Below are 15824 nucleotides of genomic sequence, written 5' to 3'. Positions count from 1 at the left end.
TATATATATATATATATGATGATGATGATGATGATCCTGGCGTTACCACAATGCTGGGTCGGGTCGGGTCGTATACCACAAAAAAAAATAAAAAATGTAAAAATTCTATCCGAGAACACAAAGCTTATTTTTTTTTTTTTTTTTCATTTTATTTTATTTTACTGTATCTTATCTTATATTCTCTTATATTATATTATATTATATTATATTATATTATATTATATACTCCATCAATACTTTACTACTCCCAGTAATAGCACCATCAGCAACCCACTGCTACTTCCGATCCAACAACACCTTCTTCCAGCCTTGTTACTGTCACTTGGTCTACAGCCTCACCCGCTACCCCCGACACCATTCATAAACCCGGACCCGTCCGCTTATCATCTCTCTCTCTCTCTCTCTCTCTCTCTCTCTCTCTCACTTACACTCGCTACCTTACAAACACAATAATCCCATATATATTAAAACAACAATACTCTGTAAAAAAAAAAAAAAAAAAGCAAATCTCAATCATAAATCAATGGCTTTCTAACCACTCAAACACCGTCTTTGTAACTTGCTCATAAACCTCTGGTCTTTCCAAAAACAAACTATGCCCAGTGCCGCTAAAACCTTTCAAGGTAACATCCTCGGCTGGAGTCATGTTGACAAACTTCTCCGACGCTTTGTAATCATTGATTTTATCGTCTTCTCCATGAACAATCAAAATCGGCACTTTCTTCTCCTGGTTCTTCAAATGGTCTGGGTCCAACAACTTCAGTCCTCTTTGGAACATCCCATGGAACAAACTAACCGTTCCCACGGTCTTGGAAATATCCTTGTTCAGAAGTAAGAACTCCTGCCATTCCGGGTCGGTAGTGATTCTCTCAAGGGTAAGATCAGAATCAATCTTGAAGTTAGGCACGAAAAAGTTCAAAGTCGAAGCAAGAGTTCTAAGAATAACATTTGGTTTAGTATCTGGATGAAGATCAACCAATGGAGCACAACAAATTGCCCCAGCGAGCTTATCACGATTATTACCATACACAAGATAATTCAAAATGATTCCACCCCCCATGGAGTGGCCCAACAAATAGAGTTTTTTATTATCTCTTTTGTCGACCTCTTGTAATCGTAATTCAACCATATGTTCCAAATCCTTGAATGTGTAGTACTCATTGGACTTCCCTTTGTATTTGCCAGGAGAAGTATGCCCCGACCCCCGTTGGTCAAAATAAAACACCTCGTAACCTTGCTGGCACAAATCATCAAGGATTCTGGAATAAAGCTCGTAGTACTCGGCAAACCCATGGACCACGAGAATTGAGCCTTTATAAGTGGTGGATGATGGAGGTTGGTATTGTACCGTGAAGAATTCTGGCCCGTTGTTGGATTTCGATGGCAACGTCACCCACGATTTAACAATCGTGGATTGGGTGGTATGTGGCGGGTCTGCTTTGAGCACTGGGAGCGGTTTCACTGGGACGCTGTTATCTGAAGACATGGTATATTAATATCTATCTATATATATATAAATGTGGTGTATAACTGGCGACTGGTTGTCGTTGTTGTTGTTGTTCTCCACAAACAGAAAAAATCCCACCCTCGGAACAGGTTTTCTTTGCTTTTCCGAGGCCACTGTATACCTGGGAAGACTCTGTGTTATCTCAAGAATAATGGTGTATCGTCCCGTCATAGCTATGGTTAGAATTATCTACGTAATGATAATAATAATAATAATAATAATAATAATAATGATCGAATAACTGGGGAAATATGCCATAATTGTCCTCTCCTAACAAAATAAACCTCTGATAGCGGGGGTTGACCACCCTGTCATCTCAAAAATCACAAAAAAAAGGCCACAAAACATCGAATATTAACAACAATTGCAACTGTATATATATATATATATATATATATATATACAACACAGTCAAGATGACCGACCCGGAAACAGGCAACAGTTATGACTGGTTCACCTTCTATTTAAGAACCACTTATGTGTGCATCATCGTCACCCTCTGGGCCATGGATCAGCCCAAGCAATCGTACAAGCTCATCACCAAAAAACTCGATCTCTCCACCGATAACTTCGAGGTCAACAAATACTTCATGAAGGTCCACGGCTTCATGATGCTATCCACAGTGGTTTTCTTCTTTATCAATATTAGAACAAACTACATCACCCACATTGTGTTTCCTTTGGAAGTGGTGTTGTTTGCCGTATTAATCATCGCCAACGTCACGATATACTACTGGAACTTCATCAGAAAGAAGCCAGCGTTGACAAATAATACTGATCAAGAAAACCAACTCAGTGGAGTGGAAATCCAATCGCAAATCGATGACGATAACAACAAGAAAACCATCAAGATCATTTTGTGGATCATTACCTTGGTGACCATTGGGAAAATCATTGTTTCTCCATCATACATTTTTTACGCCAACCCTGGGATCATTGATGGTAATCCTGAGACCTACTTGTTTTTAGATAACATCAACAATGAGCTATTGTTGTACTTGCTTGTGTTGATCTTGTTTTCCCAACTTCTCACCAACCAAGAATTCTTTCCATTATCAACCAGTTTCTCGTTCAATTCGTTTGATGAGTTGGTTGGCAATTTCAAAAACACTTTCAAGATCTACGTTCTTAATGTGATTTTCTTGACGTTCATTGCCAGCAAGACGAAATCAAACTTTTTGTTCATTGTGTACTTATTATGTTTTGCCACCTCAACTCTTAACAACCATTTGGCTTACAAAATGTTGAAGCAAGGCCCAGTGTACCTGGCCGTCAATCTTGACATTGAAAATTCCGAATGATTATTTATATTATCATTATTATTATTATTATTATTATTTTTATTATTATTATTATTATCATCATCAAATATATGCTTGGATCATAATCTATCACATATCCTACATTTTAATATTTTTACCATTGCTTGAATATTAATAATCATAACTTTTATTCCGCCTGTTTTTTTGTTTTTTTTTTCTTTTTAGTGTCGCAAAGCGTTTTAATTTAACCAAACGGCTTTAAAATTACGCATAATGCGGACCTCTCTGCAATGTGCTTGTTTGGCTCGACATTTCATTTAAATACCTCGCACATCGCAATTGCTGCCAACCGTTCTAGTTTCTTGGTGATTATGTATCTATCGCCATGAACAAGCTATCTAGTATTACCAGGAGCAGGAAACCTTACGATATCTCCATCTTCCTCGAAGGTACCTCCCGAACCTTCACCAACGGTGATATTATCCGAGGAGAGGTGGTGATCAAACTGCCGTCTCCCACCATCGATGCCTCGAACATCATAGTTTGTCTTCGAGGAATAAGCAATACCGTGCTAGAAGACAGCTCCCTGACCCCACAATTCGAAGGGAATGGTGAAACCCACGAGCTTTTAAGACTTGAAAAAACCCTAGTTCTGGAGAATCGTGGTAATACCCGAAGCCCGACCCCCGAAAGCATCACTAGCTCATCGTCCACGGGGGGAGCAGAAATGATTATCCATCAATACCCTTTTGAATTCCAATTCCCCGAAGATAATTTCAACTTGCGATGCCTATCGGAGGCAGAACTCTTCCATAAGCGTGGGTACGTCAAGGATGACCAAGTGCTTTCTCCGGTGACGTTACCCCCATCGATCATTTATGAAAAGGGGATCAACAATTTCGCGAAAATCGAGTATGGTATCGATGTGATGGTCCAGCGACATTCAACTTCTAAACCGGTGGTGGAAAAAAAAGTGAAAGTGACGTTCTTACCAGAATTCAACTTGGTTACTTTCAACGCCTCCAAAGTGACCAGAGCCAACGTTAGTGGTAAAGGCTTTGAATTCAAATATAAGTGTCAAGAATCACAAAATCATACTACTGACACTAACAAGTTGAAAAATTTATTGAAAAAAGCATTACCTTCTACCAGCAAGATCACCGCCAGATTCGAGCTCCAAGCGTCATTTGTCCGTCATTTGGAGCCGTATAATACCCAATACGACACCCCGCGATTCATCAAAGTGGGCGATAACTTGAAAGATATCGTAAATTTATCACTCTTGACCAACGTTTCCTATGACGATTTGATCCGATTAATTTATCCTTCCAATGCCAATACCGCCACCAATGCGTTGTCTGTCGATCCAGAACGTATCATCATCAAGGGGATCAAGGCCAAGCTCGTTTCTTATATTTCTTTCAAATCACAGCTTCTTAGCGATACCCAATCTTTCCGGTCGGTGATCATCAACAAACAAGGCTTGAACTACCCAATTAACCACGAGGATTTCCAACCCGTGGAAAGTATGTTATCCCCACAATCTACGTATCGATCGACCCATAATGGGTTAGAATATATCCGGACTCAAGGCAGTGGTAATCTAAACCGTTCGTCATCTGAGTATTTCAAGTACGAGTTGCCGGAGTACTTGCTCGATGGGGTGGTTACCTCTATATTACCGTCGTTTGCCACTTGTAACATCAAGGTCGAGCACGAATTACACGTTTCTATGAATTTTGCCTCAAGGATCAATCCGAAAAACTCGGTCGTTGTCAAATTGACTCCTACTGTGATTGTTTTAAAAGATTATTTCCAATCATTGCATAATAATAATACCCATAGCGAGTACGAAGAATCGTTGCCTCCATACTCAACCCACCCAGATTTCTACAATTATGATTCTTCAGAAGATGATTGAATTTACCGTCATCATTTTAGATTCTCGTGTTTATCGATTGATATATTTAATTATTAATTAATTTTTCTTCTAATACCTTGTATTTCTTATTTAAATATATACACCTTTCAATATAAAATCACAAAAAAAAAAAAAAAAATCCTGTCCATTTTGAAAAATCTAATGTTCTTTAATTTACTATTGTATTTTCCCCTCCATCATCCTGTAGAATAATTATAATTTTTTTTAAAAAAAAAAAAAAAGTTATTGTAATCATGGTGATGTTGTAGTTATAGAATAATCAGAATCACTACTCCCGGAAATTTTCTCTCCATCCAGTAAATCTTCAGGTAAATATTCCAGCCCATCATCGTCGTCGTGTCCCGTCATCACCGAAAATTCCAATCCTTCTCCAAAAGAATGAGTCAAAGATTGAGAGTTCAAATTCCCAGAAATTTCACTATCTTCAGATTCTCGTATTTCCGAAGATACTGTTTGGAAATACTCAAGTTTTGCATCATGTAATCCTTGGGAAATGAGTCTTTCTATATCTAATCGATTTTTCAAAAATAAAAGTTTCGGATACGCCACCATCTCCCCTTTTCTAATCATCCCTTCCAATCTTTTTGGGGTCGGATCAGACAAAATATACCAAAAATCAGAAATTGACATCTTTGGCCACACCGTGATGGTCCCAGTGAATCTCTGAAGCCACACGTTCGACCAATCTTGGTCCAACAATCGTGGGAAGAGGGAAAGTCCTTTTAGGAACTTGAGCCATTTCCTGATTTCCAACTTCAAGAAATTCTCTACCGCTGACCCCACAAACCCTCCTCGTAATCCTGTAGCGTGACGACGGGATACTGGTCTACCCACCGCCCCTTTGGGCGCGAAGAAAAAGAACGAAATATGGGGATTCACTTGAGAAACCACCGAAAACGTCACGTTGAAATACTTGTTCAATTCTTCTACTGGGATATCGGTTCGAAGGCTCCCGTCTTTCCATTTGCTACCAAAGCTGAACGGCACGATATCGGCAGTGTGCTTGTCCTTGGTCATCAAGATAATCGGCGGGAGGATCCCAGGAACCGAGGATGATGCAAGTAACGCACTCCATACGACACAATCAGGGCTGGTAATGTGATTACAAAGAATCACTGGCGAATGAGGATCCGAGGGCACCGTAGAAACGTTGAGGATCTTGCCAGTGCGATCGTACACTTCTTGGAACGTCATACTCCCCATGGTGAAGAATTGCGATTTTCTTGCCCAATCAACCGGGTCAAACCTCGCGCTAGTGCGCCACCATCGAGGAAACCACGTAAACAAAGAATCCTCACAAGCGGTGATCTTGTAAGCGAGGGCAGGCACGAGTAATTTTTTCAACTCCTCGTTGGTTCTGGTACACGCCAACGCCGCGACTAAACTGCCGCCACTGGTGCCAGAAATGATTTCCGGTAACAAATCATTCTCGACAAGCGCTTTGATGAGTCCAAAGTGAGTATACGCAAAACAGGCGCCTCCCGAAAGGCAAAGGGCTGATCTTCCAAATAGAAAATACACGGTTTTGAAGAACCGGTACTTCCGTTCAACTGACACTTTATCACTAGCGGAAATGAACCGCAACGATTCCATTACTTGTTTCCGATAAGTTTCGATCAAGTATTTCGTGCCATAATACGTCTGGGAATACATGATGGGGTTCTCGATCCCCGCAAAATTCGACTTCAAGCAATTTTGTAGCACCACCATACATTGCTCGATATCGCAATCGTTGGTCAGACTGCGCAAATTCTTGATGGTTTTCGCAAGGGTTCGATAATCGTAATAATAGAATACCGGGTCTTTTCTCCACTGATCAAGCCCAAAAGTACTATCCAATTTTTTAGCATTTTCTACCCATTCTTGATAATTCTGGGAGTTACGGAGTTTCTCACGAAGTCCCTTTTTATCCCCTCTCCACGTCAAGATGAATTCCGAAAATGCCACCGCCATTCTCACCATGAGATAGAAGGTGAAAAGGCACGAGATCCACCAAAGAGCAAAGATCAAAATCGGCCAGCGAAATAGCTTGTAAGAGATACTATTGCTAAAGATATCTGGTTTATTTGCCTTTCGAAGCCGTTGAGATGCCGCATGGCTTTTATGAGATGATGAATGATTCGAACCATCTCGGTGATGATCTTTCTTTCGGTTTCTCAACCCATGGTCGAGTTTTTCATATATTGGGGTCCAGTCGTTGGTTGACATTATTCGATTACTTGCTGATGAGGAAGTGCCAGCCGTGGTGTCGGTAAGTAACACCAGAGATGCGCTTGAATTAAGACTGACACATAAAGTATCGTCTTCAGAGAGGGCATCTTCGAAGGCCTCGATGTCTAATAAGATTTCGGTTAGAATAATATATTCATGACCGTGCGATGATAACGGTTAACGGTACTCACCTTCTTCCCTCACGTAGTCTTTGTCATATCCGGGGAGTTCCTCCATATTTAATATTGCTAAATAGATAGATAGATAGATAGATAGATAGATAGAGATCTCTACCACCAATATAAATAATAATGGTTAAAATATAAAATATAATAGATATGGTATGCCAGAAAGAATAAAAGAAATTGCTATGCCCTCCACGTGACCGCACGGTTTTCCTCTCCGTGTCAAAAAAATCCCCCAAAAATCCCAACTCACCCCGATTGACACCGTTAATAACAAATCAACTATCAAGATATAGTTAGATACACATCCACCATGGCTGAGAAATTCCCACCAATCGAGAACCTCGACATAAACGACGACCCAGAAGGCGACTTTCTTTCCAGAGAAAAAGCGGCGCTTGGCGACGAGTTCGCCACAGAAGATGATCAAAAGATCTTGGAAGGTGACAATGACGACGACGAAATATCACAGTTCCAATCGCAGTTCCCCGATGTCAATGAACCTGCTGCTGCTGCTAGTGTTGAATACGGTGCTGATGATACTTCCAATAGCGACATTTTTGTAGCCAATGAAGCCAGTGAGGAATCAGAACCAATAAAGAAGTGGAGAGCCAAGCGTGAGTCGGAAATCGATGAAAAGGACAAGATCAGCGCAGCCAGACACGAGGAAATTGTCACCGAGGCCCGTGGATTGATCGATCAATTTTATGAAGACTACAATTCCAAGAAAGAAGTGAAGATCAACCAGGTCAAAGACGAAGAAGCAGCGTTCATTTCCAAAAGAGACGATTTTTTCAAGAACGATTTGAGCATTTGGGATAGAAGTATCAAATTGATTGACCTTAAGAAAACATCGGGGTCGACTGACAATGGCAGAGATAAGACCAAGTTTAAGGAATTGTTGTTGTCGTTGAAAGGGAAAGCCGATGCCCCAGGTGCTGCTGGGTATTGAATAAATAAAAAATAATGATAAAAAGAATGGTGTTTTTTTGAAGGAATTTGATTGTATTAAAAATAAATGAATCTTTGTATGTTTTTATTTTATATAAAAAAAAAAAAAGAGAAAGGAATGGTAAATTGTAGTTCTTGAATGGTTGTAATCTTTTTATTGTATAAGAAGGCTTTTTTTGCTGTCAGAAAAAAAAAAGTAAAATCAGTAAGAAAGAAATAAATCAATCACCAACACTGGAGATAAATCGTAAATATATTTTAATTAACCATGTCCAGAACTATTCTTATCACTACAGGGGCCACCGAAACATTTAAGGATTTGATCCAATTTGCAGTGTCCAAACAATTCCTCGAATACCTCGTCACGGAAAATTTCACCCACCTCATCGTACAATATGGACCTGATCAATCAATAATCTCCACCAGTTCACACCTCACCCCAGTCGACAACAACAATAATAACAACTCTGTCGAATCTTGCCCTGCAAAATCAAATCTCCAGTTTTTCACATTCAAACAACTGCTACTGGTGGAGACCTACGCGTTTAATTCTGCTTTAAGCAACGACATTCTCAAGGCAGACTACGTTATCTCCCACGCGGGTACCGGATCCATCTTGGACTCATTGCGGGCCCACCGTCCGTTAATAGTGGTGGTGAATAACCAGTTGATGGATAACCATCAAGCAGAGATCGCCAAAGCATTGAAAGATTTGGAATTGTTGGAATGGGCGGAGTTTGACAAATCGATGAATGATGAGGCAAATTATGATCAGGTAATCAAAAAATTGAAAGCTATACTATCTAACGATATCAAATTTAAGGAGTTTCCTGCTCCTAGAAATGGGGTTTTGAACAATATTCTAGCCGAAGAATTGGGTCTACTTTTTTGAGAGTCTGGTTAATCTATATATCTTTTATATACATATAACAAAAACGATCTGTTCTCGTCTCATCACAACATGGCCGATGTTTTTCAGATATATCTCAAATAATTAAAAAATATTATAATGTACCTGAAGGTCACTGATGATAAGTACTCCATTATTTTCAAATATTTGCCTTTGTGGGAAGAGAAGAGAAATAATCCGATGTTTAAACTACCTGATGGCCTCCCAATTCCGTGCAGCAGAATGACCGTATCATCATAGATGCTAAAAGACAGATCAACTAAATAAATAAACAACTGCAACTCTCCACCACACTAAGGCAGCATCTTATTTTTCTTATTTATTTATTTTTTTTTTTTTTTTGTGTGCCATTTCTTCGAGTTTTGGTTCGGCTTCTTTAATTGTGCCTTGAGAAATGCATCAATCATCCTTAACCATGGAACCTATCACCTTCACTAATATAAGTGTACGAATATATTCCCAAAAGTTTTTCTAGCCATTGCAAGAAAAAAAAAAAAGAGCATGTTTTGTCTTAATCAATAACCACCATCATGATTTATATATCTGTGCTACTTAAGGTGCTCATACTACTGTTACTACTGTTCACCACCAACGTTCTAGGAGGATATTCTCCCACCCATGTTTCATGTCCATCGAATAAAACCCTTGTCCGCCAAGGTACTGGCTTAAGCCATGATGAAAAAACATGGTTAGCAAAGAGACATTCGATAACTACCCCAAACTTGAAGGCTTTTCTTCAAACTAAAACCAATTTGACCGCTGCAGAAATCAACGGAGTGTTTCAAAATAATTCCAGCGATATAAATGTTGGGATTGCCTTATCTGGGGGAGGTTATCGTGCCATGTTAACTGGAGCTGGTGAACTTTCTGCCCTTGATAATCGTACCGTGGGAGCATTTGAACATGGACTTGGGGGATTGCTCGAATCAACCACTTATATTTCAGGCCTCAGTGGGGGTAATTGGCTCACCGGATCACTTTCCATGAATGATTGGATTTCGGTACAAGATATTATTGATAATAAATATGATATTTGGGATCTTGAGAATTCTATTTTCCTCCCAGAAGGTCTCCACCCGATTAAAACTTATGAGGTGTTCCGTAACATTTCTCTCGATGTGGAAGCGAAAAAAAATGCTGGTTTCAATACTTCGTTGACCGATGTATGGGCAAGATCTCTTGCTAGGGGATTTTTCGAATCTTCTGGTGATTATGGTGCCGACGTTTGTTGGTCATCTCTTCGTGATAAACTGGTGTTTGTTAATGGAGAGATGCCTTTCCCCATCACCGTTTCTGACGGTAGATATCCGGGAACGAAATTAGTCAGCAGCAATAGTACAAACTTCGAGTTCAATGCGTTTGAGATGGGGTCCTGGGATCCAACCGTTGATGCGTTTGTGGATACCAAATACTTGGGGACCGAGTTGGACAATGGGGTGGTTAAAGGAGATAACAGCCAGTGTGTGCAAGGGTATGATAATGCGGGATTCATCATGGGAACGTCTTCGACATTGTTTAATTTGATGGTTGCTAAGCTAGAGAATACCGAAATTCATTTGATCAAATCCCTCAAGATGAAATTCGTGAATTTCATCAAAAATCTCAGCAGTGACAATGATGATATCTCAATCATTTCCCCGAATCCTTTTTTTAACACCCATTATTACAATACCAGCTCCCTGATCTCGCAATCCGATTCTTTATTCCTTGTTGATGGGGGTGAAGATGGTCAAAACATTCCCTTCACCCCTCTCATTCAGCCGGCTCGTGAAGTAGATATTATCATGGCCTTCGATAATGGTAATAACCTTAATGGGCTTCCCGATGGTACTGCTATGGCGGCCACTTATGATCGACAATTTTCCGATGTTGGAGTGTTGGGAACTTTCCCATACGTTCCAGATCAAGCCACTTTCTTAGCCAACGGCCTTACTTCCAAACCAACGTTTTTTGGCTGTGACGCTTCGAATTTGACGTCGTTAGTGGGTTCTGACGATCACGGCCACGTCCCGCCGCTTGTGGTGTACGTTGCTAATAGACCTTATAGTTATTGGTCCAATACGTCGACTACGAAGATGAGTTATACTGAACAAGAGAAATTGGCAATGATCACCAATGGGTTTGAAATCGCCAGCAGAAATAACTTGACTTCTGATGCTGCTGCAGCTGATTGGGCCACCTGTGTCGGATGTGCGGTGATCAGAAGATCTCAAGAAAGGCAAGGGGTTGCCCAAAGTGACACTTGTCAAAAATGCTTCAGTGAATATTGCTGGAATGGCAAGACTGCCAATACTACGATCCTGGCTTCGCAATTGATGGAAACCTTGGGTTCTCCGGCGACCACCACCCAAAAGAAGGAAGGGTCCAAGGTGAAGTCGCTTTTGCAAGGGATTGCCAAAAAGATCTTTCCCAATTTATCTACCGGGATGGGGGTTTAATTTTTGTTTATTTTCTATCCGGTGTATATTAGATGTATAATAATAATAATAATAATACTATTCATACTTAAATGTCATATCCACGTATTAAATGTCAAAATCCTTCTTATCGTAAAATACCGCACATCAAAAGTAAAAAAAAAAAAAAAAAAAGGTGTCTTTTTTTCATTGTTTGACTCATTTCTCCACAAACATATCCCAAAATTGATATAAAATAACTAAAATTAAAAAAAAAAATGCCTGAATCGAAACCAAAAGTCGTTGTGGTTGGGTAAGTATGAACCGTTATTGCTCAATTAGATACGAAATAAATAAAAAAGCATAACTAACAATCCGAAAGTGCCGGAGTCACAGGTCTCACTAGTGGGCTCCTTCTTCTCAAGAATGGCTACGATGTCTCCATCATTGCCAAACACATCCCCGGTGATTTCGAACTTCTCTCCTCTAAAGCCGGGGCCCAATGGTCATCACATTCCGGTCCAGATGAATTCACTTTCCAAGAGTACGATAAGCCAGGATACTACGAATTCCTCAAGCTCGCTCGAGAAGAACCAACTTCCGGGATCCACGAGGTGTTAGTCGACCATTATGCCCACAAGGACTACGTTTCCGCCTACAAATTGCCATGGTTTGAACTGTACGTCCCAGGGTTTCAAAAACTCGACCGCAGCAACTTCAAGTTCCCTAGTGATGACCTTGTCAAAGGTCATCGTTACAAATCGGTCACCATCACCACCCCACACTACCTTGCGTATCTTTATGCCAAAGTTATTGAGTTCGGGGGTACCATCAAAAGAGCCCGTATCGATCATATCAACGATGCCAACAAGTACCATCATTCTGGAGAAACCCCTGATTTGATCATTAACGCCACAGCATTGGGGGCCCGGTTCCTTGGAGGGGTCAACGATCTCAAAATGTACCCGGTGAAAGGTCACATCGTGGTGGTTTCCAATTCCTGTTATAACCAAAAGATTGTCCAACCGGTCCCAGGAAGTGAAGTCCCAGGGGAAGCGTTCTATATCATGAACCGTAAAGAAGGTGGATCGATCATTGGTGGGTGCTATCACCCGGTAAAGATCGACGAAATGGATTTCAAGATCGATGATAAATTGACCCAAAGAATCTTGACCAGAGCCAAGAAATACGCCCCAGAATTGTTGGATAGTAAAGCTTTCCCGGAAAACAAGCCTGAATTGGACATTGTCACCGTGTACGTTGCTTATAGACCAACCCGTGAAGGAGGGATAAGATTGGAACGTGAAGGGAAAATCATTCACAACTATGGTGCCGGTGGTACTGGGTATCAATCTTCATTCGGTACTGCGGCTGGCGTTCTTAAATTAGCCAATGAATATATCGCAAAGACTAAAGGTTCAAAGTTATGAAGTTCCAGATATTAAAATTAATCAAGCTTTAAATAAGAAAAAATATTAAGCAAAAAAAAAAAAGAATTATTGAATAAATAGAATAAATTCTATAGAAAGCAAAGAAAGAAAATAAGACGAAAAAGAAATCAAAGCAAAGATTATTTATCTATGAACTGGTTTTTGTCAAAATGTAAGATATTCTATTGGCGGTATCGATATTTTTAAGAATTGTATCGGTAATAGTATCCCCTGTGGATTCTAATTCTCCATTCTTGATGAATTTAGGATCACAATGACTGAAATCATTCAAGCAACCTCTGATCTTCCGGGATTTTTCAATCATTCTATCCTCTTCCATACTTTCTTGCATACTTCGCATGGATTTTGCCGAAACCCAGCCTAAATTCTCCCCTTTATCCTGTGAGTAGTCCATTTCTTTTTCTTCTTTTTCTTCTTCTCCCTCCTTCTCCTCCTCATCAAAGGAAAGCACTTCCCCAGTGCCTTCACAAGGACATTCGATTAAATCATGGGTATTGCACTGGGTCTGCAAATCCAATTTGAATAACTCTTTAAGATCTTGATAATCGAATATGTCATCCTTCGAATTATTCTTATCATCCAAAAACTTATCACTCAAACTGATTTTCATCAATTGTCGTTGGAAAATCTTCTCATCAATACACCCGGTGGTGATCAACCGATAAACGTAGCACGGTCGTTTTTGGCCATCACGATGAATCCGTGCCATTGCTTGAAGATCGATCGAGGGATTCCAGTCATTATCAACAAGCACAAGTCGAGATGCTCCCACAAGATTTAACCCGGCTCCGCCAGACTTCGCAGAAAGGAGGAAGATGAAGTTTGTGGCGTGGCTTGAATTATTGAACCCATTGATTATTGCATCACGTTTATTAGCAGCCGTCGAGCCATCAAGACGAGAAAATGACATATTATTGCAACCTCGAATAAGCGTCTCAATTAAATCAAGTGTCTTGGTATAATTGGAAATCACCACCACTTTCTCATGGGTGGTAAAAGAGATTTCTTTCAACAACTCCATGAGAAACCACAACTTACCACTGGTTGATGCTACAGTTACCAACGCCGCCTGCCACCAGGAGTTACTCTCACGACTAATGAGTTTATTAAACATATTATCATCTTTGATCAAACTAGGAGAATTGCAAACTTTCTTAAACAAGTTGATCATGGCGAAACTTTCAGCCTGCATGGTTTTGGAAGCCACCCCGTCGCTGACATTGTCTTCGAAACATTCAAAATTTTTAGATCTTATAATATTCCCAAACACTTTTGTTTGGTAAGAGGTTGGTTTGATAAATATCACTAGATCTTGGCGTGGCGGAAGAAATTTATTGAGAATTTCGTTGGTTCGCCGTAAAATAAACGGTTTGGTGATCAAGATCAATTGTTGTGATTTCTCATGTCCAATCCTAAGAATCTCTTGATTGGTGCAATTAGGCTCTCTGGATCGTAAAATGGGTTTCATGTACTCTTTCTGAAACGTTGGGTAACTCCCCAAGATTCCAGGGTTGATGAAGTCAATAAGCGTGTAAAATTCTTCGAGATCATTTTGAATCGGCGTTCCGGATAATAACACTTTCCTTTTAATATTCAATGATTTTAAAACCTGGATAGCTTTGCTCGATCCACTTTTGAGTCGATGCCCTTCATCACAAACAAGCAAATCAAACTTGATCCGCGATTGCACCAAGACATCCTTAACCGTAACAAGTTTTTCGTACCCTATAAGTAGCACCTGATGAACTTTAGTCTGGCCAAACATTCGAAGACTCATCATTTCATTATTATTATTCTTCGAAGACCCAAGGGTAAGCACCGCAATACGATTGACGTTCAACCATTTTTTGAACTCTTTTTTCCAATTACCAATCAAAGTCACCGGAACCACTACAAGCACTTTCTTAGCAATCACGCTTTGACTCAAATACGGACTTTGACGAAGTAAGGTCCATATCAAAGTAATGGTCATTAGGGTCTTCCCAAGCCCCATCTCATCGGCGAGCAAAGCTCCACTAATATCAGAACCAGTGATCCCCATCACACAATTGTAGAGAAACTTCACCCCTTGTTTTTGATGGGGTCGTAAATGGTTACAAAGTAGTGGATCAACAATAACATCAATAACTTTGTCTGGTTCTTCGAGGACTTTATCCAAAACTAAAGAGTCCTCGCGGATGGTGAATAATGGCTTCCTCATAGATTGGCGGTTATGGATCAACCCTTTTGTTTGAATTCGCCCAACTTCCTTTGATTTCCTATCGTTAGCCATCATCACGCTTTTGTAAGGTCTTGATTTGGTTGTAATTTCCGGAGCAGGAGCAACGGCAACAACAACATTGATGGCATCATCTTCTGTTACTAATTGATTATGATTTGTCAGAGACGACAATTTCCCAAGTAATTGTGTCAACTCCTGTGGCTTCACCACTTCATAATCCACTTCTACTTCATATTGATCAATACTAATAATCTCCTCGAGATTGATATTCTTCTTCATCGCACTAGCGAGAGAAGTGTAGCTCTTCCCAATGCCGGATTTATCATACTTCAAACTCAAATGACAATGCTTCACTATCAACACCCCATCGCCATTCCACGTCTTGTTTTTCTTCATGGTCTTTTTACGGTACACCACCATGAAATACCGCGACATGCTGGTATCGACGTTAAGATTCACATTATCTTGTCCGGCTGATGGATTAGTTTCCGGTTTGATAAGTCTCGGTTTTTTGAAACTTGTGGCAGTTGAACTTGTCATTTTCTTAGAATCTCTTTGCAATATGGTGCTGGGGGTTGTTTGACTTGATGGTTTGGTTATTCCCAAAGATGACGCGCCATTGGATCCAGGCCTCACCATTCGGGGAGGCTTGAAAGGCTTGTTAATTCCCAGACTAGCCTTCCCATTATTGCGAAACATCGTAGCAGATCAACAGCAAAGATGGGATTCTTTTTCTTAGTCTGGGTGTGGTGATAAGTCAATGGAAGGTTCTTGTTGTTGATGGAAGG

General features: G+C 40.2%; 9 protein-coding genes across 9 annotated transcripts; 6 read left to right on the top strand and 3 right to left on the bottom strand. All coding sequences in view use genetic code 12, as the record gives it.

Annotated features, from left to right (window-relative positions):
• Positions 1 to 520: 520 nt before the first annotated feature.
• YJU3 (acylglycerol lipase) lies at positions 521 to 1486 on the bottom strand (the record flags this gene model as incomplete). Its single annotated transcript, XM_064995167.1, has 1 exon — positions 521 to 1486. One exon carries the CDS (start codon positions 1484 to 1486, stop codon positions 521 to 523), a length of 966 nt encoding a protein of 321 aa, XP_064851239.1.
• Positions 1487 to 1923: 437 nt separating this feature from the next.
• Positions 1924 to 2808, top strand: DASC09_015630 (uncharacterized protein; the record flags this gene model as incomplete). Its single annotated transcript, XM_064995166.1, has 1 exon — positions 1924 to 2808. The coding sequence occupies one exon, from the start codon at positions 1924 to 1926 to the stop codon at positions 2806 to 2808; it is 885 nt and encodes a 294-aa protein (XP_064851238.1).
• Positions 2809 to 3154: 346 nt separating this feature from the next.
• Positions 3155 to 4690, top strand: DASC09_015620 (uncharacterized protein; the record flags this gene model as incomplete). The annotated part of the gene is made up of 1 exon (XM_064995165.1): positions 3155 to 4690. The coding sequence occupies one exon, from the start codon at positions 3155 to 3157 to the stop codon at positions 4688 to 4690; it is 1536 nt and encodes a 511-aa protein (XP_064851237.1).
• Positions 4691 to 4942: 252 nt separating this feature from the next.
• DASC09_015610 (patatin-like phospholipase domain-containing protein) lies at positions 4943 to 7159 on the bottom strand (the record flags this gene model as incomplete). Its single annotated transcript, XM_064995164.1, has 2 exons — positions 4943 to 7047; positions 7114 to 7159. The coding sequence occupies 2 exons, from the start codon at positions 7157 to 7159 to the stop codon at positions 4943 to 4945; spliced, it is 2151 nt and encodes a 716-aa protein (XP_064851236.1).
• A 261-nt stretch (positions 7160 to 7420) lies between these two features.
• CLC1 (clathrin light chain CLC1) lies at positions 7421 to 8059 on the top strand (the record flags this gene model as incomplete). Its single annotated transcript, XM_064995163.1, has 1 exon — positions 7421 to 8059. One exon carries the CDS (start codon positions 7421 to 7423, stop codon positions 8057 to 8059), a length of 639 nt encoding a protein of 212 aa, XP_064851235.1.
• Positions 8060 to 8326: 267 nt separating this feature from the next.
• Positions 8327 to 8950, top strand: ALG13 (N-acetylglucosaminyldiphosphodolichol N-acetylglucosaminyltransferase catalytic subunit ALG13; the record flags this gene model as incomplete). Its single annotated transcript, XM_064995162.1, has 1 exon — positions 8327 to 8950. The coding sequence occupies one exon, from the start codon at positions 8327 to 8329 to the stop codon at positions 8948 to 8950; it is 624 nt and encodes a 207-aa protein (XP_064851234.1).
• A 548-nt stretch (positions 8951 to 9498) lies between these two features.
• Positions 9499 to 11406, top strand: DASC09_015580 (uncharacterized protein; the record flags this gene model as incomplete). The annotated part of the gene is made up of 1 exon (XM_064995161.1): positions 9499 to 11406. One exon carries the CDS (start codon positions 9499 to 9501, stop codon positions 11404 to 11406), a length of 1908 nt encoding a protein of 635 aa, XP_064851233.1.
• Positions 11407 to 11642: 236 nt separating this feature from the next.
• On the top strand, positions 11643 to 12794 carry DASC09_015570 (FAD-dependent oxidoreductase; the record flags this gene model as incomplete). The annotated part of the gene is made up of 2 exons (XM_064995160.1): positions 11643 to 11677; positions 11747 to 12794. 2 exons carry the CDS (start codon positions 11643 to 11645, stop codon positions 12792 to 12794), a joined length of 1083 nt encoding a protein of 360 aa, XP_064851232.1.
• A 148-nt stretch (positions 12795 to 12942) lies between these two features.
• DASC09_015560 (DNA-dependent ATPase RDH54) lies at positions 12943 to 15735 on the bottom strand (the record flags this gene model as incomplete). The annotated part of the gene is made up of 1 exon (XM_064995159.1): positions 12943 to 15735. One exon carries the CDS (start codon positions 15733 to 15735, stop codon positions 12943 to 12945), a length of 2793 nt encoding a protein of 930 aa, XP_064851231.1.
• Positions 15736 to 15824: the final 89 nt, after the last annotated feature.

Source organism: Saccharomycopsis crataegensis (genome assembly GCF_037102585.1).
Source record: "Saccharomycopsis crataegensis DNA, jcf7180000000073, whole genome shotgun sequence".
In the NCBI taxonomy this organism is placed as follows: domain Eukaryota; kingdom Fungi; phylum Ascomycota; class Saccharomycetes; order Ascoideales; family Saccharomycopsidaceae; genus Saccharomycopsis; species Saccharomycopsis crataegensis.
This window is presented reverse-complemented; position numbering and strand designations above follow the sequence as displayed.